This window comes from Eubalaena glacialis, chromosome 13 (assembly GCF_028564815.1).
Source record: "Eubalaena glacialis isolate mEubGla1 chromosome 13, mEubGla1.1.hap2.+ XY, whole genome shotgun sequence".
Taxonomy (NCBI): domain Eukaryota; kingdom Metazoa; phylum Chordata; class Mammalia; order Artiodactyla; family Balaenidae; genus Eubalaena; species Eubalaena glacialis.
In genome coordinates, this window is record NC_083728.1 from 56,206,331 (window position 1) to 56,230,654 (window position 24,324).

Genomic DNA, 24,324 nt, shown 5'->3' on the forward strand with positions numbered 1-24,324 from the left:
GCAATCCCGGGCCCCCACCAGCCTGCTGCTGCCTCCTTTCTCTGCTCTGTTCTGCTTCAGTCCCTGTGCCCTCCCAGCCTGGGTCCCTCGGCTGGGGTCTCTCCCAGCGTGCCCCTGTCATGCCCCTGCTCTTCTTCCAGAGGCTGCAAGCTGATGTCAACCACTGGGACACTCTTCTTTTAGATTGCTCATGCCCAGGAAACGCCCCACTCCTCATGGCCCTAAGCTCAGAGGTCTCTTCCTCCATCCCTGTTGCCCCCATGTAATGCAGTATGCTCTGGATGCTGTGGGGGCCCGGCCCCAGTAGAACCTGCACTGACCAGTTCTCCCTGCCAGCTGAAGACCATGGAGCTGGGCAGGGCATTGGTAGCCAGAAAAACTCACATCAGGTCGACCTGCAGTGGTGGCCCCAGGGGCAGGGGTGACAACTAGGATAGTTTGGGATTGGGGACACAGCGCAGGCTGACAAATTCCATGACAAGCCCTGTGACTCAGGCACATTCACATCCCTGCCACTTTGCACACGTCCTAGCAGCAGCGCTCCCCTCCCGCCCCCAGCTCGGAGATGCTTCTGGGGTGCGGGCTGCCCCACCCGTGCACTGGGGGCTCTGGGAAGGGAGCACGTGGGCCTCAGGAGAGACCTGAGTCGGTGCTCAGCAGACCAAGTCCTGAGGCCAAACTCAGGGCAGCTCAGCCATGTGGGGCCGGGTGCCTCGGGGGTGGGTGTTGGGCTTCAGTCCTCATCTTGGCTTCTCTGCTCTGAAGGACCTGAGCCCCACAGGGCCTAGGCCTGGGGCATCTAGTGCCTCAAACACTGCCAAGGGAAGGAATGTGGCCTGAGCCCACCCTCTGCAGCTGGTCTGGCTAAGGCTCCTCCCGGGCCACTGGTAGGGAAGGTTCTGGGCCACCCACTTACCCCATAGTGCTTCATTTGCTGCCACCGTCGCTCTTCCCCTGAGCCAGCCCTCTGAGACACAGCAGCAAGCTCCCACGTGTGACAAGATGGGGGCTGTGGACAGCTGACAGTGCCAGCCAAGGAACCCCTTCCCCGACCTCTAGGTGAGGTGTCTCCCTGGCTGAGAAAGCCTTCCTGAGGCCCAGCTGTCTTGAGTGTCCCAGGTGCCCTGACCTCGGGGCCACTTGTTTTCTTCTGAGCAGTGGGAAACAGGACTCATGCAAGTGCCCTGGAAGCGGGTGTGAGCTGCAGGGTGGCATCTGTCCCATGAACCTCCCCAGCGTTAGAGGTGCCCATAGGCCTCCCAAGGTGAGGGGTGGTAGAGGTGGGGGAGCCAGGCCAGGCCGTGGACGCGGCAGGCACTGGGCCAGATGAATCCTGGGTTCCCTGAGGGCTGAACAGCCCTCCCTGCTCTGCCAGTGTTTATGACTGGGGCTTGAATTTCCCTCCTCCCCAGATAGCACTCGGTCCAGCCCTGTGGCCACCTCCTGCCAAGCCAGTGGGTCTCCATCAGGCCTCTGCCCTGGCCTGTGGGACCCCAAACCTCTCAGGGTCCTGACCCAGCTCAGGCCTTCTGCTCCAAGGCTGCTGTCCAGTATCCCTCAAAGGAGTCTGCTGGGAGAAAGGGCCCCATGCCCCATCTGGCCCCAGGGAGGCCTGAGCTGACCCTGGTCAGTGGGCCCTCGGAGGCGGCAGGTGAAGCAGCATCTGCCATCTGCTCTCTCCGTGGAGGGAAGGCTTCCTGTGCAGAGGCTGGGAGGGGCTGGAGGAGTGGCCAGTGGGCTGTGGGTTTTCTGATGCTCCAACAACCAGGCCTTCTCTCCTTCTGGGGTCATGGGTGGGGATTTTCCCCACCCACTCAAACTCCCAGAAGGACAAGACCCTCCCCCAGCAGTCTCAGGGTGCCCAGTTCTCCTTCCGGGGCCCTTCAGCCTTGGACATCGCCCAACCCCTCCTCCAGAGCCAGGCACGTGGCCAGCCCCCTCCCTTCGCCTCGTCGTCCCACTGTGGCAGCTCCAAACAGGGCCAGGTTCAGGTGTCCAGAGGCAGATCAGCCACCGGGCTACGCGTTCACAAGCTCCTCCTGGAGTGTAATTGTATATAACACCTGTCTCACAGGCGCAGGGGCTCATGGTGCTGGGGTGGGGAGCCCAGAGTGCAGTGGGGTCCAGGACCTCACCCAGTCAACCCAACTGGGGTCCTGCAATTCGGCTTCCACAGGGGAACAGCACAGTGGCACCGACCCCCAGCCTTGGTCCAGTCGCCATGGGGATCGGGCCTCGACCAGGCCAGCCACTGGGGTGAAGGGCTGCGAGAAGGCCTGGCAGGGCTGGAGGCCCAGCTGCAGCAGCCAGGGAAGGGGCTGCGGTTACGTAAGCCCTCCGGGGGTGGCGGCGGCGCTGTCCCAAGCCCCCTCCCCGCCTCGTCCTCATTGTGGCCTCCGCGGTGTTGTGGCCTGCCCCCTCCCCGTCCTGTAAGCCTGGCCCGGCACACACACCTTACCTGGGCCCGGGCTCCTGGCTCATGCCACGCTGTCCACCGGGCGTCCTCCCGTCATGGGGAGCCCGGCATGGGCACCGGCGAAGCGGGGAGGCGGCCGAGGTGCTGGTCTGGCAGTCAGGGCCCGGCCGCGCCCCGCGCCCGGCCTGGCCGGGCCCCCTCTGCCGCGCCTCGAGAGGAGCTCCCGGGTGGGAGAGGATCGGCCGCCCCGAGCCTCCCACCGGGGAGGCTGAGGCTGTGCCCAGATAAATAAGGCCGCTTTGCAGGGAGCCGGGCGGGCGCCTCCTCCCTCCCCTCGCCCTCCTCCCCGCCCTCCTCCCCGCCCTCCTCCTCGCCCTCCTCCTCTGCCCTCCTCCCCGCGCTCCTCCCCGGCCGCCGGCGGCGCCGCGCGCGCCCCCCGCCCGGCCTTAAGCGCCGCTCCCTCGCGCGCCCCCGGCGCCGGTAGCCAATCCGGGTTGGCGAGCCCGGGCGGGGGCGCTGAGGATGCTGAGCCCCGCCCCGCCCCGCCGCGCCCTACCGCGCGCACAGCGCGCTCCCGCGGCGGCGCGCGCGGGCACGCGCCATCCCGGACCTCACCCCCGCTTCCCCTCGCCACGGGCGCCCGCACAATAACAAACCCTGGCGCACGGCGGGGCGGGGAGGGGAGAGGAGGGCAGGGGAGGGCGGGAGAGGGAGGAAGGCGAGGGAAGGGCTGGGCGCGCAAAGGGAGAGCCGGGTGGAGCGAGCCCTGGCTTTTGCGGAGCTGTGGGGACCCCGAATCCTGCGGGGCGGAGAGGACTCGAGCTCTTGGGCGCCGGCCGTCCGACCCTACCCCTCCTGGCCCCTCTTGCGGAGCCGGTGGCCAGGCACCCTGCGCGGCCCTCGCATCTCCCGCGCACCTGCGGGGTGCCAGGCCCAGGAACCTCCCTCAGTGAGGAGCGCAGTTGCACACCCGCAGAGCCGAGAAACAAGAGGCCAGTAGATCATTTCAGAGAGTGACGAGTGCGGTGAACGTTCAAGAGGGCCACGTGATGGTGACCGCGCGAGGGTGGTGGTGGGAGTGGGGCTCCTGAGAACAAGACGCTTAAACTGAGTCCCCCAAGGGTGAGAGGGCAGACGAAGTTGTTCAGGAAGGGATATGCAAAGGTCCTGAGGCCTAAGGACCCAGGCAAGTTCCCTCTGGAATGGGTTGGAGGCCGCGGTGGTGGCAGCTTTATAGGGCAGGTTAGGGCCGGGGAGAGTGGTGGGGCCTGGCGGGAGGGTGTGGAGGGCTCTGTCTGGGCCAGTGGGGATGCCAGGCCTCCCAGCAGGCTCAGGGCAGAGGACAGAGGCTAATATTGCCCATCCTGGGACCTCCTGGGAGTGGAGATGGCAGAAGGACCAGGTGCAGGGAGAGCAAAGCTGGGTTTTCACACCAGGGAAAGAGCCTCAGGGCAGAGAGGCAGCCCCCTGAGAGTCTTAACAGAAAATGAAACCAGCTGTTGTTTGCAACATTTTGACAGGAAGCGGGACCCAGTGGGGCTGGTGTGAGGTGAGGGCAGTGGAGGGGGAGCAGGCTGGCCTGTCCCTGGCTGGTTTGGGGGGTGCCACTCTGGCTGTGTGTGGGACGCTGGCGGGGGTGAAGGCAGCTCTTCTGTGTGGCAGGGACTGAAGAGTCACCATCCTGCTGACAGTGATCAAAGGGGGAGGCTTGGTGGGACAGGCAGGGGGTGCGTGAAGACTTCGGGGTGACCGGGAGAGTGTTGTCTGACCCATCGGGTCACGTCTAGTGTGTGCTCAGCCTCCACCCCGTGAGAGCAGGCATGGGTCGGCATGGACCCCGATGTGGACAGTGCCCTGACTGGTAGGCAGGACTTCACTTTGCACTTTGAGGGGCTCTTGCCCCTCAGCAGGTGCCAGGGCCCCAGGCAGAGAGCAAGTTATGCCCTCAAAGGGGCCCGAGAGGCCACCTGCCTTGGGAGAATCTGAGCGAAGAGCTCTTGCTCAGAGGGACATGCATACTGCTGTGGGGGCCTCCTGAACACCTGTGCCCTGCTCACCTCTGCCCCCACCTGTTCTCCCAGGTGCAGGGGGGTCACTTTACAGTGCAGATGCGGTCCCCATGCTCCCAGGGCTCCCTCTGCTCTTTGCTGCAGCCTGCAAAGCCCTGAGTCTCTGGCACTGCCAGCCCACAGCCTTGCCCTGTACCCGGCCCCTTGCTCTTGGAGTCTCAGCTACACTGGCCTCCCTCCAGGGCCAGGAGGGCACCATGTCCCTCACCTAGATCATGCCCTCACCTGGAGCACCCCTCACCTGGAGCATCCCCTCACCTGGAGCACCCCTCATCTGGAGCATCCCTTCACCTGGAGCATCCCCTCACTTGGAGTACCTTCACCCCTCAACTGGAGCACCCCTTGTCTTGATGCCCAGGCATGGAGGAGTCTCCCCAGTCCAGGCAGCTGGGGCTTTCCAGCTCTGGAGCATGAGGGGGTGAGGATCTGAGACCTTGGAAGACTATGAGAGAGGGAGCCACTGTCACATCAGGGAATGGGGCTTCTTACCATGGAGGTCACCCTCATGGCTCTGGAGGCCTGGGGCAGTGGCTCTGAAACTCCCTGAAGCTCCTCACAGGAGGTCCTCAGGCCTTTCCTTGGGAGTTCTGGGGTGATATGTGTGCCCTGGAACCACATGCCTGGGCCCAAATCTTCCCTCTGTGGATGGGGCCTCAGACAAGTAGTTCCCCGCCTGGAAAATGAGTCTGGGGTCCAAGGGGTTGCCCTGAAGATCCTAGTGCAGCACAGGTGGTGAGAGCCTCGTGCTCCCTAGTGATTAGGCTGGCTCTGAAGCTTTCTGCTCTGAAGCTTCCTGCTCTGAAGCTGTGGGGCAACATGGACACTGGGCCCCTCACTGCCTCTGCTCCCCACCCAGAGGCAGGAGCCCCGAGAGTGCCTGGGGAGGGGACCATGTGGGGTGGGAAGGCCACAAGTGTGTTTGCCAGTCCTCACCACCGAAGCCAGATTGGCGCCCACAGAAGTGAGAACCTCGCAGCGTGGGGTGGCCCTGGCAGCTGTGGGTGGCGGGCGGTGGGCAGCAGGCCTCTCTGCTGCTTCCAGCTTCTGCTCCCTGCCTTCCCTCCTCCCGGGACACAGGCCCGACTCACCAGGGGCAGGGGGGTGGAGCAGCCGGGGCTGAGGATGACTCAGGGCCCAGCTGTCACCATGGCAACCCTGTTGCCTAGCAATGGCGGTCTCCCAGTAACGTCTCCTAGCAATGGGATATTTTCCCGGGCCCTGGCTGGAACCTGGCAGTTATTTTTAGCTCAGCTGCAAATCAATCTGCAGCTGCGTTTTTGGCTCCTAGAGAAGATGCAAGGTGTATGTGGAGTGGGGAGGGGGGTGGATTTCTCATCAAGGGAGGAAACTTGTCATGTGCCCCAAGGTACAGGCTCATAGGTGGGCAAGGCCAGATTCCACCTGGGAGTGGAGGTGGGGGGGTGTGCAGGTGAAGCGGAACCAGCTCAGGCTGCCCGGAAGAGTTGGCAGATATGACTGTCTCCCTGATGGGGTCTCTGGGAGGGCTGGTCACTCCAGCACCCTAGGGCTCCGTAGGTCAGGCTGGTCAGGAGCATTCCAGGCCAGTGTTCATGGTGGGCACCACTGGAGCGTGTCACTTGGTGGCAGCTTCCTGGCACCCCTTGGCTCTCAGTTGTGGGAACTGTCCCCGTTGTCCCCTGCTCCCAGCCCCTCCAAGGGGTGCAGCGCCCAGCCCTGGGCCAACTAGAGCACACATTCAAGAGGTCCTGGCTGCAGTGGTCTGGGCGGCCACAGGCTCAGCTGGGGGCAAGGCTGAGCTGGCCTCTGCTTAGCCCCCATCTCTCCCTCTCCCCCGCTTCTGCTGAAATGGGAGCCCAAGTGGGAGGTCTTGGGCAATTGGGAGAACTTGACCCTTTTGGGCTTTCTCACCATTTCCTCAGGAGCTAGGCTCACTGTCCCCTTGAAGCCAAGTTCCACCTCCCACTGGCCAGCTTCCTGTCCCTGGTTGGCCCTAAGCTCCATCCAGACCTGGGGCACTCTTCCCATCCCTCCACCCCCATTGCCTCTATCTGGCCTTTGTGTTGCTCCCACAGGCCCCGGACCAGCCCAGCCCCCGCCTCGGTCACATGTGCTCCTCACCTGTGCCCCTTACCCCGTGGGGTTGCCTCCCCTGCTGGAGGGCAGGGCTCACTTGGACTGCTCCTTGTCCCAGCATCTGCTCCAGTCCTCTGCCAGGACTTGGGTTTTGAGTGGGAATGCAGAGAGGCCCATTTTGGAGGGTCAGGGCGCTGAAGGGTCTGGATCTGGGGGCACATGAAGGAGCCTCCAAACCGAGCACAGATGTTGGGGGAGTTACCTGAGATTTGGGGTATCATTCATCGATCCATGCACTCACTCTCCAGGTATTTACTGAGCATGTCTGCTCCTGCACCCACAGCAAGCAAGACCAGGCGTGGCCTTCTGGGCGCCCTGTCGTGTGGGTGGCAGACCTCTGATGGCTTATGACACTGGGTACTTCAGGGAAGCACCCACAGGGCGTGGGGCCAGGAGCTGTGAGGAGAGGCAGCCTTCTGTGGTCTTCTGTGGGTGACAGCATCACCACTGGGCCCCTTGAAGAATCAGCTGGGGCAGAAGGCAGGGGAAGCCTGGTGTTGAGGGGGCCAGCTCAGTCCTTTCGACTAGGTCACCCTTTAGGAACCCCTCCCAGGCACCCACGGACACTAGCCAATTTTCCGGGGGAGGAGGAGGGTGGGGAGCCAGGGGCCCCAGACTGGTGGGAGGTGGGTCTGAGGCTGACTCCTCACACTGCCACCAGAGGGCGCCTGGAGCCCACTGTCGGCCTCCCAGGCCTATGCAAGGGCAGTCAGGGCCCCAGTGACTCGCCAGAAGTGGACCCACTGTCTCAGCAAGGGCAGCTGACTGGGGTGCCCGCTCCCTTCCTTCTAGTGGAGGCTCTTTTGCCTTCTATGTGCCCAGCGCCAGGCCCTGTGTACCACTTTTAAAATTTGTAATTGGGTAAAATACACATAAAACTTACCATCTTAACCACGTCTTAAGTGTGCAGGAGTGTCGAGTACAGTCGCACTGTTGTGCAGCCGTCACCACCATCCCCAGAACGTTTTCATCCTCCCAAACTGAAGACTCTGTCCTCATTAAACACCAACTCCCCATCCCCCTGCCCCTGGCAACCTTCATTCTACTTTTTCTCTATGAATTTGGCTATTTTAGGTACTTCAAATGAATAGACTCATATTTGTCCTTTTGTGACTGGCTTATTTCACTGAACATAATGTCTTCTAGGTTCATCCATGTTGTAGCATGTGGCAGAATTTCCTTCCTTTTTAACCAGAATAATGTTCCACAGTATGGATAGACCCCATTTTGTCTACCCATCATCTGTCAATGGATACTTGGCTTGTGTCCACCTTTGGGCTATCATGATTGATAGCTGGTTCCCACCCCACCTTGCCCAGGGCGAGGGGCCAGCTGAGCCCTGAGGATGCCTTGACCCTCTTTGGCCCTGAAGGGCCCTGGAGCCAGGGGAGGGGGCAGTGGTATGCTCAGTCTGGCAGCTGCTCCAATGCCCCCCTTCCCCTTGGCGCCATCTGCCTTCATCTGTCAGCCTGCACTTCTGGTCCAGGGCAGCAGGAGGGCTGGGGTGGGGGGACAGTGGGGTAAAGACTTCACACCCGGGCTTCCCTGGTGGCGCAGTGGTTAAGAATCTGCCTGCCAATGCAGGGGACATGGGTTTGAGCCCTGGTCAGGGAAGATCCCACACGCCACGGAGCAACTAAGCCTGTGCGCCACAACTACTAAGCCTGCACTCTAGAGCCCGCGAGCCACAACTACTGAGCCCGTGTGCCACAACAACTGAAGCCCGCGTGCCTAGAGCCTGTGCTCTGCAACAAGAGAAGCCCACGCACCACAATGAAGAGTAGCTCCCGCTCGCCGCAACTAGAGAAAGCCCGCGCACAGCAACAAAGACCCAATACAGCCAAAAAAAAACTTCACACCCACAGGCGGCAGAGAGTCTATGTCACCTAAAGTTTTCAGTGATCCCAAGGGTTCCAGTGTGAGGTTGGAGTCCTGGGTTTGTGCCTAAGGCCTCTGTAATCTGACCCCATGGTTTCATCAGGCTCTTGGGTCCCATCCACTGGGTCCACACCTCAGGGCCTTGGCCAAGGCTGTCTGCTCCTCCCTGTTGTCTGGCATTCTCTCCAGTCCCCACCTGACAACCTACTCCCCACCCCCTCCCTGGCCTACACATTGACATTGGGGGCGGGGTTTCCTCTATGAGAGCGGGCCCCGTGTCAGCTTGTCCCGACCTACTAGGGGCCTGATTCTGGGGCTCAGGGCTGTCCTTGCTCCTTGGACAAAAAGGAGGAGCAAGGACAAAAAGCTGTCCTTGCTTTTCCACGGTGCCTGCAGCCCCAGTGCCTGGACCCTCATCGCTGGGTTACCGCGTGGCCTGTGGGAAGTCACCAGGGCCAGGTTAGGGAGAGACGGGGGATGGAAGCCTAGGCACCAGTCTTTGAGAGAGCCACCCAGATGAACTCCCCTCCCCCAGAGGTTCCAGTGGGCACCACCTCCACCCCGGCCAGCCAACGGCTTGGAGGACAGTGGCCCGACCAGGACGGCAAGCAAGGCGAGGCTGGAGGCGGGGGTCGGGGGGAAGTAGGGGGGTACCTCGAGGAGGTGACACGGAACACGTCCGGCCGTGGAGCCCCCTCCCCAGCGCCTCCTGGGCCACGGGCTGGTCCTCCCACCCCCGAGAGCGCCGCTGCAATTGGTGGAAAGTTCGGGCACCGCAGCGCGATTGGCCTCTCGGCCCGCCCACTGCCTCCCGGCAGCTTCTAGGCTCCCGGCCGGGTGGGCGGCCGGCAGGCGCGGGCGGTGGGGGCTGCGCGGGGCTGGGGCCAACGCCCCGGCTGCTCCCGCCGCGCCCCCGCGCGCCCCCGCGCGTCCCCGCGCGCCATGCCGCCCCCGGCGCTGCTCTGCGCGCTTTGCTTCGGCCTCTTGGCCACGGCCGCCCGCGCCGGCTACTCGGAGGACCGCTGCAGCTGGAGGGGCAGGTACGAGCCCCACTGGAACCCCGCGCGGGCCAACCCCCTGGGACTCTGCGCGCCCCTCAGGAGGGGGCTGGAAGATGTGGCGCCAGCCCTTTGGGATGGGGGCGCTCCGTCCCGGCACCGAATCCTTGCCCTCCCCGCCCCCCGCCGAGTCCCAGAACGCTGGGCCTCAGTTTCCTTCTCCACAAAGTGGACGCAGCTGTTGATGGCTGCGGGGAGAGGGTGCAGGGGAAGCGGGCTGGCCGGGTGTGGACGCCGGCCGCCCGCCTCAGCACCGCCCGTCCGGTCCGCAGCGGCCTGACCCAGGAGCCCGGCAGCGTGGGACAGCTCGCCCTGGTCTGTGCGGAGGGCGGGATCGAGTGGCTGTACCCGGCCGGGGCGCTGCGCCTCACCCTGGGCGGCTCCGACCCCGGCGCGCGGCCCGGCATCGCCTGCCTGCGGCCGGCGCGGCCCTTCGCAGGCGCCCAAGTCTTCGCGGAGCGGGCGGGCGGCGTGCTGGAGCTGCTGCTGGCCGAGGGCCCAGGCCCGGCCGGGGGCCGATGCGTGCGCTGGGGTCCCCGCGAGCGCCGGGCCCTCTTCCTGCAGGCCACCCCGCATCCCGACATCAGCCGTCGCGTGGCCTCCTTCCGTTTCGAACTGCGGGAGGACGGGCGTCCAGAGCTGCCTCCGCAGGCCCACGGCCTCAGTGCGGATGGTGAGTGCAGGTCTGGGTGGGGACGGGTGGGAGTCGTGCAGTCGCTCCCTGGCCTCGCTGGGTGGGAACCTGCCTGTCCTCCCCAGTGCATAGAGGGAAAAACCGAGGCAGCCTGTCAAAGGCACACAGCTAGTGAGTAGCAGCGCCAGGACAGGTGGGGGCGGAGGGGCAAGCCCTCACCTTGCGGGTTAGGGAAATTGCTGACAGAGGGCAGAATCCCGGAAGGGGAGGCCGGGCAGGGCAACCCGGGCCCGTGGTCCCTGAAGGGTTGGGGGAGGGGATGACGGCCAAAGCTGTCCAGGGCTCCCTGGCCCAGCGGTGACCTCCCTTCCCTCCCCCAGCCCAGTACAACAGAAGTCCACTGTGAGCCCGGTCACCATGGAGATGCAGCCCCGCCTCCCGGCAGGGCACCAGGCCCAGCTTTTTGCTCTCCTGGAGCTTGGAGCCTAACCTCACAGGGGATGGGGGTCTCTGCTCTGTCTCCTGACCCTCGAATCCACCATAACCTCCTGCCACGTGGGCTGGGCCGGTGACTTTGGGCCCCAGGAAGCAGCTCTGGGAGACCAAGGGGTTACCGCCTGCTGGTGCTGCCTGGAGATGGGTGTGCGAGAGCGTGTGCCTCGTGCACCCAGACCCTTGAGCTCCAGCTCGGTGGGTCTTTGTGCCTGCACGCTGGGCACAGCCCCCAGGCTCATGTCTGTGCGTGTGTGTGATGCATGCACGAGCCTGCAGTGTCACTCCAAGTACAGGGTGTCTTCAGGGTGTGTACACATGGTCCCTGAGACCCCCAGTTGCCATCAGGCCCTGAGGGGGGTCTGGTAGCTTGCCCTCTCTATCCTGTGTCCAGCTGGGGGAAGGCTCAGGTAGTCCTGGAGAGGGCAGGGCCTCCACTCATGACCTCCCCTGCATGCCAGGTGCCTGCAGACCCTGCAGTGATGCCGAGCTCCTCTTGGCTGTGTGCACCAGCGACTTTGGTGAGTGTCCCCCCTGTGGGGCGAGCCAGGGGCCTGCCTTCCCCTGAATGCCACTGGCCAACATGTGTCCCCACAGTGATCCATGGAACCATCCACGGGGTTGCCCACGACACAGAGCTGCAGGAGTCTGTTATCACCGTGGCCGCCGCCCGTGTCCTTCGCCAGACATTGCCGCTGTTCCGGGTGGGGGGCCCTGGGGGACAGGCGCAGGCCTCCATTCGCACCCCACTGCACTGCGGCGTCCACCCTGGCCCTGGCACCTTCCTCTTCATGGGCTGGAGCCGCTTTGGTGAGGCCTGGCTGGGCTGTGCACCCCGCTTCCAGGAATTCAGCCGTGCCTACACGGCTGCCCATGCTGACCACCTCCACCCCTGTGAGGTGGTGCTGGACTGAGGGGCCTGGGAGCAGGGTGCTCGGGAGGGGGGTAGGAGGGTGGGGGGGTGGCCTCCAGATGGCATCACAATACCAACTGCCTCCGAGGTAATAGCAATAACCAATAAGAACGCTGCTTGCATTAGCCAATGTGCATCGGGTGCTCGTGCCTGAGCCCAGCCCTGGGCCTGCCTCACTTCACTTTATCCTCCCACAGCCCCTGGCACTGCCCAGTTCCCGCTTCACAGAGCCAGAGACTGAGGCTCTGGGACAGTGGTGCCATGTCTAAGGCTACCCAGCCCACGCCCTGGAGAGGGGCTGCTGCTGGGTGGGGGCATGCAGGGACCCCCCACTCACGTCACCCTCAGCTCTGCTGCCCCCAATGCCAGGTGATTCCACTGCTCAGAGTGGGAGTGGAAAGGGGGCCATAACACCCAAGGTCTGAGGTGGGTGGAGGCCCTTGTAGGGGGAGGCAGGCGACACCACTCCCAATCTGAGGGAAGGAGCTGCAATCTGGCGGGCCACCGACTTCCCCGCATAGTTCGCTGCAAGCCCAGCAGAATCATCCTGGCCCCACTCTGCCCCTGGGGAAGAATGGGCCCCTCTGTCCACAGGCCCCTGCAACGTGCCCAGCATCCTGACGGCTGTGGGGTCTCTTCTGCAGGGTCCTGCTTGTTGCCCATTTCTAGTGGGCAGGGGCACACAATGGGGTCTCTAAGGACCGTTTCCCGCCACTGGCCTCATTGTCGCTGCCCCCGCCTTCCTCTCCAGCCTCAGCCACATAAAGGGCTAGCGCAGTCTGGACAAAGCTGACGGCCCTGAGGCTGAAAGGCCCCAGGATGGGGGTGCACGTGGGACTACTGAACCCAGAGGGAGCTGACTCTGCTGACCCAGCCCCACAGCTCCTGGGAAAGAGGGCCACAGCTCAGGTCTGGTGGGGTGCCTGGGCTGAGCCCCAGAAACAACTTCCCATCTCTGCCTGGCAGCCCTCACTGGAGAAGGGGCCCCGCCATCCCGCAGGCAGGAACTGAGGCTGGGAGAGGAACAAGGATACACAGGGCCACTTCTGCCAGATTCGGCTGATATAGGTACCTCATGTGGCCACACCCTGTGTGGACACTGCATCACTCCAGTGGCTGCCCTGGAGTTTCCGTGGGGCGGGCTGTCTAAGGCTACACTCGTGTCGGGTACGCAGTCCTTTCACTTGGACGGGCCACTTGCTGTGGGGACTGGTGAGAATTGTGGGTGGGAGCATAGTCACCCTGGATGGTAGGCTCCCCTGGGCTCCTCCCACCTTCTGCTGTTCCTGAGGCTCCTTGCTGTGCCCTTTCGCGTCCCCAAACTCAAACTGGCACCCATGGATTGTTCAGAGCTCAGGCACCAGACCTCTTCTCCTCTCCACGCACATTTCGACATTCCCTCATTGGAGAACTGGGCCAGCCTTCTGGCTTTAAATACCATCAACATGCTGATGACCCCACATTTGGATCTCTAGCCTGGACCTCTCTCCTGGACTGCAGACCGTTGTAACCCTGTTTCCCCCTCCCTCCACCAGGGAGTATCTCAGTAGAGACCAGAAGAGGAGGAGGTGAGTGTGCTCTCCTGCCATCCTCCTCTCCGTCTTGGGAGGCTTTTGCACTGCCCATGCAGACCCCGACCCGAGGAGGGTTTCCCCTCCAGGGCTGAGGAGCACCTCACCCTTGGCTCTTGCCCTAATTCTCTGGCCAGCTCCCCACAGCCTTGTTTGGACAGAGGCCCATGGCCACACCCAGTGTGGTCACTGTGGACTACCTCTGGGACCATTTGTCCAGAAAAACGTAGGGCATCTTCTCTGGGCTGGGCCCTAGGCTGGACTGGCCTCTGCCCACCTGCCCCAGGAAGCGCCTCCTATGCACACACCCTCCTCCAGAGAAAGTGTTGGCTTTGCAACCATCAAAAGGAGCAGAAAGGGCAGAAGTGGGTGTGGCTGACAGGGCCAGAGGAGCCCCAGGGTGCTCTGGGAGGAGCCTGGAAGGCTTGGGCCAGGGGCTTCATGCCTGCCCACAGGGGAGTGGCCAAGGGGAAACGGTGTGGGTGAGCATGAGGGCTGGGGCTATGGGAGCAGGTGCCTCTGGGGCACCTCTGGGCATGTGCACTCACACAGGTATGCACTCGAGTGCCCAGTGCCCAAAGGTGAGGAGCAGGGTGCAGGTGTGAAGGTGAGGGACTTTTGGGTGTGCACACTAGGGAGTCAGGGTAGGTGCCTTCATTCAGTCGACCAGCTTCTATTGAGTTTCTTCTAGGTAGCAGGTGCTGCTCTAGGCACCAGGAATAATACAAGGAACAAAAAAGACAAGAATGGGATGCTGTGTAAGCTCAGTGCACATCCTCCCTTTATGGGGAGGGCCCAGTGACAGCCAGGAAGGAGACAGGAGGTTCTGAGATGGGGGTGGGGAGCAGCCCTCCTCCTCTCCAGTGCTCAGGTCTTGGGAGCAGGGCACCAGGGTTTCCTGCCACAGGAACACCTGTCTTTCCCAAGTGGGGGCAGCTGGGGCCAAGTGTGCGGCAGTCTGCAGTTGGGGATGGGGGCAGTGGTCTCCAGCATGCCTGCATTGTCTGAAGCAGCCTCCGTCCCTCCTGACCGATGGCGTGGATGGATGAGGAGCCAGGCCAGGGCCTGTGTGCAGACAAGTCTCCGCCACTCAAGGACGTTTGGCCTCAGGGTGGGGTGAGGAGGGGGTCCTGGCTCTGCCCCCCAACTTGCCTCTCCCATTCCCAGGCTTCATCAGGTCACTTCCGGGAACTCAATCTTTCTTCGTGTGTGTGACATTTTCTGGACAAGGAAGGTGGTCTCCCCAGCTCCTGGGGCTCTTCCTCCCATCCTCCTGACTGGGCCAGCTGCCAGAGCGCCCAGCACCTCACATCCGGCTCCCCTCCCATGACGCTCAAAGAGAGCCAGCATGTCTTCCCGGTTCTGCTAAATATCTCCTTATCAACCCCCTCCGCCCTGCCCCTCAGCCAAGCTCAAACTCCCACCGCCCCCGCCGAACCCTGCGCATCCTGCGTTTCCTGCGCACTCGGGCTGACTGCCTTCAGCCGTGGGAGGGGCCCGGGTGGCCTCGCCGCGACTGCTCCTGGGCTTGGCTGGCTATCGGGGTGTGCGGGGCGGCGTCTCCCCGGTGAGCCCTTGCCCCCGGGCTGACCGCCGCCCCTGGGCTCCAGCCACACCGCACGGGCCTCTGCTGCCAGTTAACTGGATCCACGGCACCGCTTCCCTCGGGCGTCTCCCCGCGCTGGGATGTGCAGCCCCAGGGGTCCGCAGCGCCCAGGACAGGCCCGCAGCAACCATCCGCGGCGTGGGCCAACGAAGCTGAGCGACGCGGGCTACAGGCAGGATGCTGTGCGGCCAGAACCCGCGAGGGTAGCCCCGGACCCCAGGGCTCCGCGGTTCGGAACCCGCGGGAGGGTCCCTGGACCCGGACGGAGCGGAACGCGAGCGGACCGGACGCGCAGGCTCTCCCGGCCGCTTCCGGTGTCTCGCCGCGGCCGCCTCTTCCGGCGCGGCGGCGCGGGTCTGGTAGGCGCGGAGCGGAAAGGAGGGGCGCCGTGCAGGCCGGGGGCGGTGGGGAGGCCGGCCCTCTCCAGGTCCGGGCCGGGGCATGAGGGTCTCGGACCTGAGGCGGGGAGGGGCCTTGAGGTGGGGCGACCCTGAGCCGCTCTCCCGCAGCCATGGAGCAGGACGACCCGGCCGAGGCGTTGACGGAGCTGCGCGAGCGGCGGCTAGGCGCGTTGGAGCTGCTGCAGGTGGCGGCGGGCTCGGGCCTGGTCGCCTACGCCGTGTGGGCGCTGCTGCTGCAGCCGGGCTTCCGCCGCGTGCCGCTGCGGCTGCAGGTGCTGGGCCAAGGGGTGTGGGGACCAGCTGCCGGCTGGGCGGGCCCGGGCTGGGGGCGGGGCCTGGAGTGTGGCGCTAAGGGGGAGGGTGCAGCTACTCCAGGGCCGATCCGGCTGTGGGTTGGGACCGCCTTTAGGTAGGACCGGACAGGCCACTCTAAGAAAGGAAGCCCAGGAGGCAGGCCCCCCACCCTCACAGTCCCGCCTGCTTCCTTGTACAGGTGCCTTATGTTGGCGCGAGTGCCAGGCAGGTGGAGCACGTGTTGTCGTTGCTGCGAGGCCGTCCAGGAAAGATGGTGGACCTGGGCTCTGGCGACGGCAGGATTGTAAGGACCGTGTTTGTGTGTGTTGGGGCGTGTCTTTGCTGACCCCTCCCGTGAGCGCACCTCCCCATCTGTTGGTCCTGACGCTCTTTGTGCCCACAGGTGCTGGCTGCCCACAAATGCGGTCTCCGCCCAGCTGTGGGCTATGAGCTGAACCCGTGGCTGGTGGGGCTGGCGTGGCTGCATGCCTGGAGGGCAGGATGTGTGGGCAATGTCAGCTACCGCCGTGAGAACCTCTGGAAGGTAATCCAGGGAGTCCTGGACCCCCTCAGACCCCACCCCTGATCTCCATACTTCCAGTTCTAGCTTGGCCACCCTGCTGACAGTGCCAGGCACCTCTGCCACCTGGGCCGGCTGGAGCTGGGACTTGGAAGCTGCAGTTACCCCATGCCCACCAAGCCTCTTTCCCTGCTGGGGCCCCAATCCCTGCTGGGGTGATTTCCTCTTCCTGCAGGTGAGCCTGAGGGACTGCCACAATGTGTCTGTGTTCCTGGCTCCTAGCGTGGTAGGTCTGGGGTTTGCTCACCCCATGGGAGGCCCGAGCCATCCCCAGTGTAGGTGCTGGGCCTGGAGAAGCTGGGTAGGGGGAGCTGTGTTCCACCCTGCCCACCCCAACCTCCCCTCTCTCCCATAGCTCCCACTGCTGGAGGACAAGCTACAGGCAGAGTTGCCTGCAGGAGCCCGAGTGGTGTCTGGGCGCTTCCCCCTCCCCACCTGGCAACCTGTGGCTGTACTGGGTGAGGGCCTGGACCGCGTCTGGGCCTATGATGTCCACAGTGGTGGGCCAGCTGGGCAGGCTGTCCCAGGGCCTAGTTCTGCCTCTGTACCTGGAGCCCCCAATTCTCAGGTTGGCTGACTGGACACAATAAAGACTCAGTGGGTTCCAGCCTGATTTTTGTTGGGTGGAGAGCTGGGTGGAATGATCTCCCAAGGGGGTGCTGTGGGGAGGGCTCCATGCTGGCTGTGAAGAGTTCTGCTCCAAGTTTATCTGTTGACCAGCTAACGGCTGCAGGTCCTTGGGTGCTGCAGCTTGGCTGGAGGTGTGGCCCCCGCTTTCCAGGGGTTCCCTGTACCCACCAGCTTCCTCAGCCTCAGGATCTCCTGCTTGTACCTGCTCAGAGAAACTAGGCATAGTCACCACCGGGCTGTGGACAAGCCCTGCTGCTAGTGCCTGGGACTGAGGTCCTTGGGTCTTACCCAGCCCACCTCTAGAGCCTACCTGCCCAGGTGCTGGTCCACGTACTCTTGTAGCTCAGAAAGTTGCTCCTCAGCCATCATGGCTCGGACTAGAAGCTGTGCTCTCTCCCTTTCCAGCTCTGCCTGGAATGGGGGAACATAAGCCATGAGCCTGGGCACAGTGTGAGGAGGGGCCTCTGGCCAGGCTTTGCCCACTACCTGGGTGCCACGGGAAAAGTCCTGTAGCTTCTGGCGGATCTGGGCCCAGGATGCAGCTTCCAGGCCCCTGTGAGGGGAGGAGGAGGGGTGGACGTGAAAGCTGGCATGGACCCAGGTTTGACCAATGACCCTGCTCAAGTCAGGGCCCCTAGGTCCTTGAGGTGCCTGCTGGGAGCGAGTTTGGGACAGTATAGGGCTGCCTTTCCACTATGGGCCCTGTGAGGCTTGGAGTCATCTGTGCATGGGGGCAGCCACTGGCCACTCAGGGAAAGCTAAGCCACAAGGCCAGCTGGGACAGTGACCCCAGTGTCTGTAAGGATGCTTATGGGGGGGGCCTCCCCCCATGCTGGGGGGTTTCCCAAAACCCCAGGCAGGCGACTTGTCCCAGCTTCTGCCCACTGCAGAAGGTACAGAGGCAAAGGCTGAAGGTCACCAGGTAGCCTGCTCCTGCCTTGTCCTGGGGTCAAGACTTCTACCGTCCATGCCACCACAGGTCTTCAGCTATGGGTCCTCCGAGTCTCAGCTGAAGTGTCCTTTCTTCGGGGTCTCTCCCTGACCCTCCCATTCAAGGGTAGCCCCCTCCCATCCAGGAGGATAGTCCCTCCTCTCTCCAGGCAGTTGGTTTTTCTGCAATTATTAGTGTCTCATAAGCAGACCGAGACTGGAGAATACAGATGGGCCACCTTGTTCACTGCAGCAACCAGAACCCCTCTAAGCAGTTAGTTCATAGGATAAATGAATGGGTCTCCCCAGCACCCACACCAGGTACTCACTGTGGCTCTAATGGGCCCCCCTGAGAGGCTTCACTGGGTTCTTTCTGTGGGAACAAGAGCAGCGGTTGCTGAATGAGGCAGGCTGCTCAGAGGCCCTGGGGTTGGGGCTTTGCTGAGCCTGGGATGGGTCCTGGGGCGAGTTGTGGGGCAGCAGGGAGGTGTCACCTGGGCCTGGAGCTTCTGGAGCTGCTTCTCCAGCCTAGCCTGGTCCTCCCTCAGGTGGCCAAATTTGGTGACCATGTGCAGGGGTGGCGGCTCCATGTCTGAGGTGGTTGCACCAGAGGTAGCCTTGGGGGTCCTGGGTGCCTCGTTGGGATCCAGCAGCACCTGTTGCACACTAAGCCCCGCACCAGGTCACCTAGGGCCATTCCACCCCAGGTGCCCAGCTCAGGGAGGGGCCCACCTCTGGGCAGCCAGCAGCTCCTCGTGCCTCCGGCTCAGATCTGCCAGGCGCTTGCGGTAGGTGCGAGCAGCCCGGGCCAGCTGTTGCTCACGGCTGTGATGCGCCCCCCGAATGTCCTCCAGAGTGGTTTCCAGGAATGTCCGAAGGGCTGTGGATGCAGGCTTTGGGCTTGCACCATCTGCATACCCCTGGAGGAGATAGGGCCGGGCTGGGGCGGGTCCACACCTCCCCCCAATTCCCTCTATGGAGCTGGTCTGACGACAGTATGCTGGGTGGGCCTGAAGCCTCCCACAAGGTCAGAGTCTCTCTGAAGTGGTCTAGCACACCCAGGCCAGACTCGGGCTCCCCAGGACCAGAGGCCTCCCACTCAACACAGGGCCAACCGGCCCAGTGCTCACAGCCACGGCTCGGGCGCAGTGCTGCAGTCGGATGGCGTACTCCTCGTTCAGCTTCTTGAGTTGCAGCTGCAGCCGGGCGTTCTCTGCTTCAGCCTGGTGGAGCTGGCCCCGGCAGGCAGACAATACCTGGGGGTGGAGACGGCCCTGAATTTATGTCCTGCAAGGTGGACCTTTGCTGAGCCAGACCTCAAAGCAGGTAGGGGTGGGCCTCACCAAGGCTTGTGCAGCCAGTTGCTGCCCAGCTGTCTTGGCCTCCTCCTGGGCTCCCTGCAGCTGCCAGCCCAGGGCTGCCCTGCAGACATGGGTATGAGGCTTAGCCGGGCCCAGGGCAGGTGACTCCTTCTGCCCCTTAAGAACAGCTCCTTTGCTCACTGTGCCCTGCTGGGCCCTCCTGTCCCAGGTGAGGCAGTCACTCACACACGCGTCTCCAGTGCCTGCTGCCGAGCCCTGTGCTGCTCTGGCGCCCGATTTACTTCTCCCTGCGGCTGTGGGGTACACAAGGGCTGGCTGGGTGAGAGCCCAAGCTCTGGGCCCCCTGCACTGCCCCACCTCCACCCTGGGCTGGGAGAAACTTCAACAGATTCCCGGGCTAGGTGGCTGCACACTCACACCATCCCCCAGCTTCTGCTGCTCATTCTCAGGGGTCAGGAAGTCCTTGGGCTGTGCCTGCACAGAAGAGCCGGTCTCAGCCTCACTGTTCCCCTGCTGGACCCGTTTAGCTTCCACCCATGCGCTCATGGTGACCTGGAGTCTGTGGAGGTCGGAGTGTCCCTGCCCCCAGGCCTTGTGCCCAAGCTCCTGTGCCAGTGCCTGGCGGTGCCCCGGATCAGCTTCTGCTGGGGCTGCCTGCTCTCCGTGCAGCTCTAGCTCCAGCACCCGGCTCTCCAGCCACAGGACCTGCGGGGTGACCAGGTCATCATCCATCTGGGCATCCACAGGGACACAGCACACACAGGACAGGTGGGGACTCGCAGACACTGCGTGTGCACAGTCACATGGGGCACACCTGCACCCCTCACAGTTCTGGCACTAAGTGTGCACCCTCCCCCCATGCCCTCAGGCTGGCACACGTAGGCACACATCAATGCCCACCTCACTCTTCAGCTCGAAGATTTCAGCCTCGTGTTGCTCCTTCAGGCGATGGGTTTTGATCTGCAGGTCCACCAGCTCCTTGCAGACCTGTGGATGGCCAGGATGAGAGGTGGGGCCTGTGGGGCCCTGGGGATGCCCTCCCTCCTGCCAGTGCCCGAGGGCCACCACACCCACCTGCAGCCGCTGCTCTTCACTCAGCTCTAGATCTGAGGGAACCTCTGTCTCAAGGTTGGTGGCCCAGGTTGGGGCACCCCCAGGGACTCCTGGCAGCCAGGTCTCGGCCCGCGGCAGAACCTAGGGAGGCACCACCACTCATCCCCCAGGTGCGTCTCAGACCTGGGCTGTGGCCTCCACTCTCATGAAGCCACCAGCCATCCACCCCCACGCCCTCAGCCTGGCAGAGCTGGGGCAGGCCCTCCCACAGCCAGGATCAGGCTGAGGTCCTGGGAGGACCTACACCCCTCCTGGTCTCTGAGGGAACAGGGAGAACCCCCGAGCCCAGAAGCAGCAGCGTCCTGGGAGGACTCACATTCTTGGTGGCCCGAGGTGGGGCCCCTGGCCTGGGGCCTGGGGCTGCCACATACTCCATAGGCAAAAGGGACTCTGGGCTGCCCCAAGCCCGGTGCCGCCTCGACTACTGGCCTGTTGCTGCAACACAGTGGTTTGTGTTGCCAAGGCCTCTGTTGTCCCCAGGAGACTCCCGGGGCCCCGCCCACGAGGGCAGGCAGGACAGTTCAGTGGTTGGGGAGGTGGGTGCAAACTCTCAACTTCTTCCATATTTGGCGATCCATTCTTTCCGGCTTCCTTTTCCTCATCTGGGAAACGCAGATCGGCACCCCAGCATTTATCAGGGACGCGGATGGAACCACGAGTGCATAGAGGGCCCAGCCTGGGGACGTGTGGGACAGCGCGCATGGTATGGAGATGCCGCTGCTGTTACTGTTGTCCTCACACGGCGCGCTTTGCTCTACCATGTGGGTTCGCACACTCATTAGGCCCCTACGCCGAGCACTGGACGGGCAGGCAAACAAACTGGACAGATCCCTGCACCCCTCAGCCTGACGGAAGCGGGCTCAGACGTCCCAATCCGGGTCCGGGGTACTCAGGAGGACTGTCTCAGCCCGGTGCCAGGAGGGCTTCGCGGAAGAAGCGCCGCAGCGCCGGGCGCGACTGGCCAGACGTGCGCACAGCCCCCTTCGGGCACGCACGCGCTCCCTCCCGCGCACGCGCGTGCTCCGTGCACCGTGCTCAGGTCCCCGCGCGCGCAGGTTCCAGGCCGACCCGGCGGGCGGGCGCCTCCGCGGCGCGGGCCGTTAGCGGCGGCCCGAGTGAGCGGCGCGCTCCGTCCAGGCCCCGTGACAGGCGCCCGAGGCCCGCCTCTGTCCGGCTGTCCTTCAGGCAGTCCTTGCGACCAGCTGGCGCAGCCCGTGGGGGTGAGTGGACGACCGGAAAAGGGGGCGGGCCGGGGTCGTACTTCGGAGGGAGGGGGCCTGGGGAGGGCGGGGCCTGGGGAGGGCGGGGCCTGTGGAAGGACGTTGAGGGGCGGGGTCTGGAGAGGGGCTGGTCCAGGGTCGCGCTGCGGCGGGAGGGCACCTGGGGAGGGGGCGGAGCCTGGGAGGCAGGCGGGGCCTACCGGGGCAGCGGCGTGGCTGGGGGCGGAGCCGGAAGAGGGCGCGGTTCATCGGGGGTGTGGCCTGTTGCCCGGGGGCGGGGCCTGCGGCGGGCTGAGTCTTGGCGAGAGACTGGTCCCCGCAGCTGCAGGTCAACTTAAGCCTGGAGCTTGGGATTCCTCAAGGGCCCTCGGGCAAGTCCGGGAGCAGGGAGCAGGGAGCGCGGTTCCTTTCCTGGCCCCCAGCGTGTCTGTGGAGCTGACCCCTCCCACGCACAGCCCTGCCTAGGGTCTGGAGAGGGTAGTCCCACCCTGAGGAAGGGGCTCAGGAGGCGCGGGGTGGCTGAGCTCTGCGACCATGAAGGTCAAAGTCATCCCTGTGCTTGAGGACAACTACATGTACCTGGTCATCGAGGAGCACACGCGGGAGGCTGTGGCCGTGGACGTGGCCGTGCCCAAAAGGGTGAGGGCAGCTTTTGGGCGGCGCGAGCACAGCTGTGGGCCCAGGCATCGTAGGCCGCGACCATCAGTCCGCACTCCGAGAGGCTCTCCAGACTACGCTGCCGGGGCCAGATCCTTCCCCTTTTCTCTCATCTCTGGTTATTTGGCGTTTAGGGTTTCTTGATTATCTTGGGTCTCCTCTGAGGTTAGAGCCGTCTCGGGTCTCTTTTCCCTGCGTATGGTGCCAAACTGTACTGTGTGCGCTGGGTGCTCAGTAATTGTCTGCTGGATCTCCCCTACCCCGAGGGCCGTCCCCTGCCTGGGGCACTGTGCACCCGGGCCTGGCGCCCCAACACAGGCAGCCACCTGGACCATCTGCATCTCCCTAACTCCCATCCCTTTCAGCTGCTGGAGATCGTGGGCCGGGAGGGGGTATCACTGACCACTGTGCTGACCACCCATCACCACTGGTGAGTGCCATCAGGGCGGGCTGAGGCAGGAGGGTGTCACCCCTACCCTACCCTGACCCCATGTGATCCTGCTTCCGCCCATCCGCAGGGACCACGCCCGGGGCAACATGGAGCTGGCGAGGCTGCTGCCTGGCCTGGTGGTGCTGGGCGCAGATGAGCGCATCTGTGCACTGACCCGCAGGCTGGCACATGGCGAGGAGCTGCGGGTGAGCGTGCACTCAGGAGGGGTGGGGAGAGCGCCCTGGGCCCAACCACCTTACAGGCCCACCTGCTCCTCTGCCATAGTTTGGGGCCATCCACGTGCGCTGCCTCCTGACGCCTGGCCACACCTCGGGCCACATGAGCTACTTCCTGTGGGAAGATGAGTGTCTGGACCCGCCCGCCGTGTTCTCGGGTACCGGCTGCCCTGCGCCTACCCACCCCACCTCCCTCTGCCCCATCCACCTTCTCTGACCCACCCAACTCCCCAGGGGACGCATTGTCTGTGGCCGGCTGCGGCTCACGCCTGGAGACCACAGCTCAGCAGATGTACCAGAGCTTGGTGGAGACCCTGGGCACCCTGCCTCCTGAGACAGTGAGCAGCCTGCCCCTTATCCTCTCATGGGGCCCAGCCTCCTACATAACTGGTGTGCTCTGCACCTGTCTTATGCCAGGGTTCAGGATGACTGCTTGCCAGCTGTGGGGACAAGTGGAACAGGCGAGGGGGGAGGGGCTGCGCCACTGGGGTGAGTGTCTCTGCCCATCTCTGCCTATGGTGGTGCTGTGCACCCCAAGTGCCTTCTTTCTCCAGAAGGTGTTCTGTGGTCACGAGCACACACTGGGCAACCTCGAGTTTGCACAAAAAGTGGAGCCTTGCAACAACCACGTGAAGGCCAAGCTATCATGGGCCAAGGTGTGACCACTCCTCCCCTCTCAGTGGCAAGGTTGGAGGGTGGGGTAGGACTGGAACCAGGGAGGCACTGCAGGGGAGTCCGCCATGACTGACCCGGGTGACCAGACCTGGCTTGGCCCAGGGCATTCTGCCAGCCAAGGCTCCCACTGGTGAGGGAGGGGAGCTGGGCAGCCTGCAGGTCTGGCCCATGAGTGCCTGCCCTCAGGGTCTAGGCTCAAGCCCCCAGACTGGTGAGCTGAGCCAAGCTGCCTGGAGCTGCCAGACAAGGCTGTGACAAAGGCCTGTGGTCATTCCAGAAGAGGGATGAGGATGATATGCCCACTGTGCCCTCAACCCTGGGCGAGGAGCTCCTTTACAACCCCTTCCTGAGGGTGGCGTGAGTATTGACCAGCGTGCGGGCCCTCCTGTGGGGCAGGCTGGGGAGCACATCGCAGGGCCTGAGCCAGCGCGTGTCGGGAGGACCTGTGTCCTCCCCAGGGGCCACACTGCTGAATAGGCTGGCACGGGGCTGGACTGTTGTCCTTTGGGCCTCCCTGGCAGTCATTTGGATGCTGAGGGAGGTGTCAGGGGACTGGTTACTGGGCTGTCTGGCACCAGGGAGAGGCTGCTCTTTAAGTGCCCTCCAACAGTGGCTTCATTTCCACCGCCACGTCCAGCTTGCCCAGCGGTTCCCATCAAACCCCCTCTCCCCACAGAGAGGAGCCTGTGTGCAAGTTCACAGGGAAGGTCGCCCCAGCTGAAGTCCTGGAAGTGCTCTGCAAGGAGCGAGCGAGCTTTGAGCAGGCAGCTGAGCCGCTACAGCCACAGGCCCGGGCACTCCTTGCGCTGCAGTGGGGGCTCCTGAGCATGCCCCGGCCGAAGTGAGCCCTACGTGGGCTGGGCCACACGCCCCTCCTCCCTTGGCCCACAGGAGGATGGAGCCTTCCTCAGCCTTGCCCAGCCTTAGAGGGTGGGCGCCCTGGCCTTTCCTGGTGTTGGACACCCGGGGCCCCTCTCTGGGCCACAGTGAGCCCTGAGACCTGGGTGTTTGCGAACCAGCCTAGTGGGGTGCACAGGGCTCCTGAACTTTGAATAAAGCTTTGAAAGGTGTCTTTTTTGATGCT

The 24,324-nt window shown here is 63.8% G+C and overlaps 4 protein-coding genes across 8 annotated transcripts; 3 read left to right on the forward strand and 1 right to left on the reverse strand.

The window, feature by feature from the left end:
- Positions 1-9,420: 9,420 nt before the first annotated feature.
- Positions 9,421-11,600, forward strand: METRN (meteorin, glial cell differentiation regulator). The gene is made up of 4 exons (XM_061209486.1): positions 9,421-9,518; positions 9,809-10,209; positions 11,124-11,183; positions 11,260-11,600. Exons 1-4 carry the CDS (start codon positions 9,421-9,423, stop codon positions 11,574-11,576), a joined length of 876 nt encoding a protein of 291 aa, XP_061065469.1. The 3' UTR covers positions 11,577-11,600.
- Positions 11,601-15,051: 3,451 nt separating this feature from the next.
- ANTKMT (adenine nucleotide translocase lysine methyltransferase) lies at positions 15,052-16,634 on the forward strand. 3 transcript variants are annotated; one of them, XM_061210045.1, is made up of 6 exons: positions 15,052-15,111; positions 15,262-15,425; positions 15,647-15,751; positions 15,851-15,991; positions 16,203-16,253; positions 16,383-16,634. In XM_061210045.1, the coding sequence occupies exons 2-6, from the start codon at positions 15,264-15,266 to the stop codon at positions 16,602-16,604; spliced, it is 681 nt and encodes a 226-aa protein (XP_061066028.1). In that variant the 5' UTR covers positions 15,052-15,111; positions 15,262-15,263; the 3' UTR covers positions 16,605-16,634. The 3 variants fall into 3 exon arrangements, with proteins under 3 accessions (XP_061066028.1, XP_061066029.1, XP_061066030.1); XM_061210046.1 differs by lacking the exon at positions 15,052-15,111 and adding an exon at positions 15,147-15,179; XM_061210047.1 differs by lacking the exons at positions 15,052-15,111; positions 16,203-16,253 and having other exon boundaries at positions 15,186-15,425.
- Positions 16,635-16,641: 7 nt separating this feature from the next.
- Positions 16,642-20,407, reverse strand: CCDC78 (coiled-coil domain containing 78). Its single transcript, XM_061210048.1, has 14 exons — positions 20,339-20,407; positions 19,984-20,103; positions 19,810-19,896; positions 19,462-19,614; positions 19,327-19,383; positions 19,135-19,202; positions 18,931-19,009; positions 18,718-18,843; positions 18,316-18,507; positions 18,082-18,222; positions 17,917-17,960; positions 17,144-17,210; positions 16,968-17,068; positions 16,642-16,859 (listed from the first exon to the last, which is right to left on the reverse strand). The coding sequence occupies exons 1-14, from the start codon at positions 20,396-20,398 to the stop codon at positions 16,748-16,750; spliced, it is 1,407 nt and encodes a 468-aa protein (XP_061066031.1). The 5' UTR covers positions 20,399-20,407; the 3' UTR covers positions 16,642-16,747.
- Positions 19,880-24,310, forward strand: HAGHL (hydroxyacylglutathione hydrolase like). Of its 3 annotated transcripts, none has more exons than XM_061210042.1 (11): positions 19,880-20,037; positions 20,638-20,725; positions 21,160-21,242; positions 21,698-21,881; positions 22,265-22,329; positions 22,418-22,535; positions 22,615-22,723; positions 22,800-22,903; positions 23,120-23,221; positions 23,518-23,597; positions 23,917-24,310. In XM_061210042.1, exons 4-11 carry the CDS (start codon positions 21,777-21,779, stop codon positions 24,083-24,085), a joined length of 852 nt encoding a protein of 283 aa, XP_061066025.1. In that variant the 5' UTR covers positions 19,880-20,037; positions 20,638-20,725; positions 21,160-21,242; positions 21,698-21,776; the 3' UTR covers positions 24,086-24,310. The 3 variants fall into 3 exon arrangements, with proteins under 3 accessions (XP_061066025.1, XP_061066026.1, XP_061066027.1); XM_061210043.1 differs by having other exon boundaries at positions 23,123-23,221; XM_061210044.1 differs by lacking the exon at positions 23,120-23,221.
- The last annotated feature ends 14 nt before the right edge of the window (positions 24,311-24,324 follow it).

Excerpts from the sequence above, each read along its gene's own strand:
- METRN (XM_061209486.1), top strand. The coding sequence starts at position 9,421 with ATGCCGCCCCCGGCGCTGCTCTGCGCGCTTTGCTTCGGCCTCTTGGCC. Across the intron at positions 9,519-9,808 it reads CGCTGCAGCTGGAGGGGCAG|CGGCCTGACCCAGGAGCCCG; the intron begins GTACGAGCCCCA and ends TCCGGTCCGCAG. Across the intron at positions 11,184-11,259 it reads TGTGTGCACCAGCGACTTTG|TGATCCATGGAACCATCCAC; the intron begins GTGAGTGTCCCC and ends GTGTCCCCACAG.
- ANTKMT (XM_061210045.1), top strand. The coding sequence starts at position 15,264 with ATGGAGCAGGACGACCCGGCCGAGGCGTTGACGGAGCTGCGCGAGCGG. Across the intron at positions 15,752-15,850 it reads GCTCTGGCGACGGCAGGATT|GTGCTGGCTGCCCACAAATG; the intron begins GTAAGGACCGTG and ends TTGTGCCCACAG. Across the intron at positions 16,254-16,382 it reads TGTTCCTGGCTCCTAGCGTG|CTCCCACTGCTGGAGGACAA; the intron begins GTAGGTCTGGGG and ends TCTCTCCCATAG.
- CCDC78 (XM_061210048.1), bottom strand. The coding sequence starts at position 20,398 with ATGGAGTATGTGGCAGCCCCAGGCCCCAGGCCAGGGGCCCCACCTCGG. Across the intron at positions 19,384-19,461 it reads CCGACCTCCACAGACTCCAG|GCACAGCCCAAGGACTTCCT; the intron begins GTCACCATGAGC and ends TCTTCTGTGCAG. Across the intron at positions 19,010-19,134 it reads CAGGCACTGGAGACGCGTGT|GGCAGCCCTGGGCTGGCAGC; the intron begins GTGAGTGACTGC and ends CCATGTCTGCAG.
- HAGHL (XM_061210042.1), top strand. The coding sequence starts at position 21,777 with ATGAAGGTCAAAGTCATCCCTGTGCTTGAGGACAACTACATGTACCTG. Across the intron at positions 22,724-22,799 it reads CCCGCCCGCCGTGTTCTCGG|GGGACGCATTGTCTGTGGCC; the intron begins GTACCGGCTGCC and ends CCAACTCCCCAG. Across the intron at positions 23,222-23,517 it reads CCAAGCTATCATGGGCCAAG|AAGAGGGATGAGGATGATAT; the intron begins GTGTGACCACTC and ends TGGTCATTCCAG.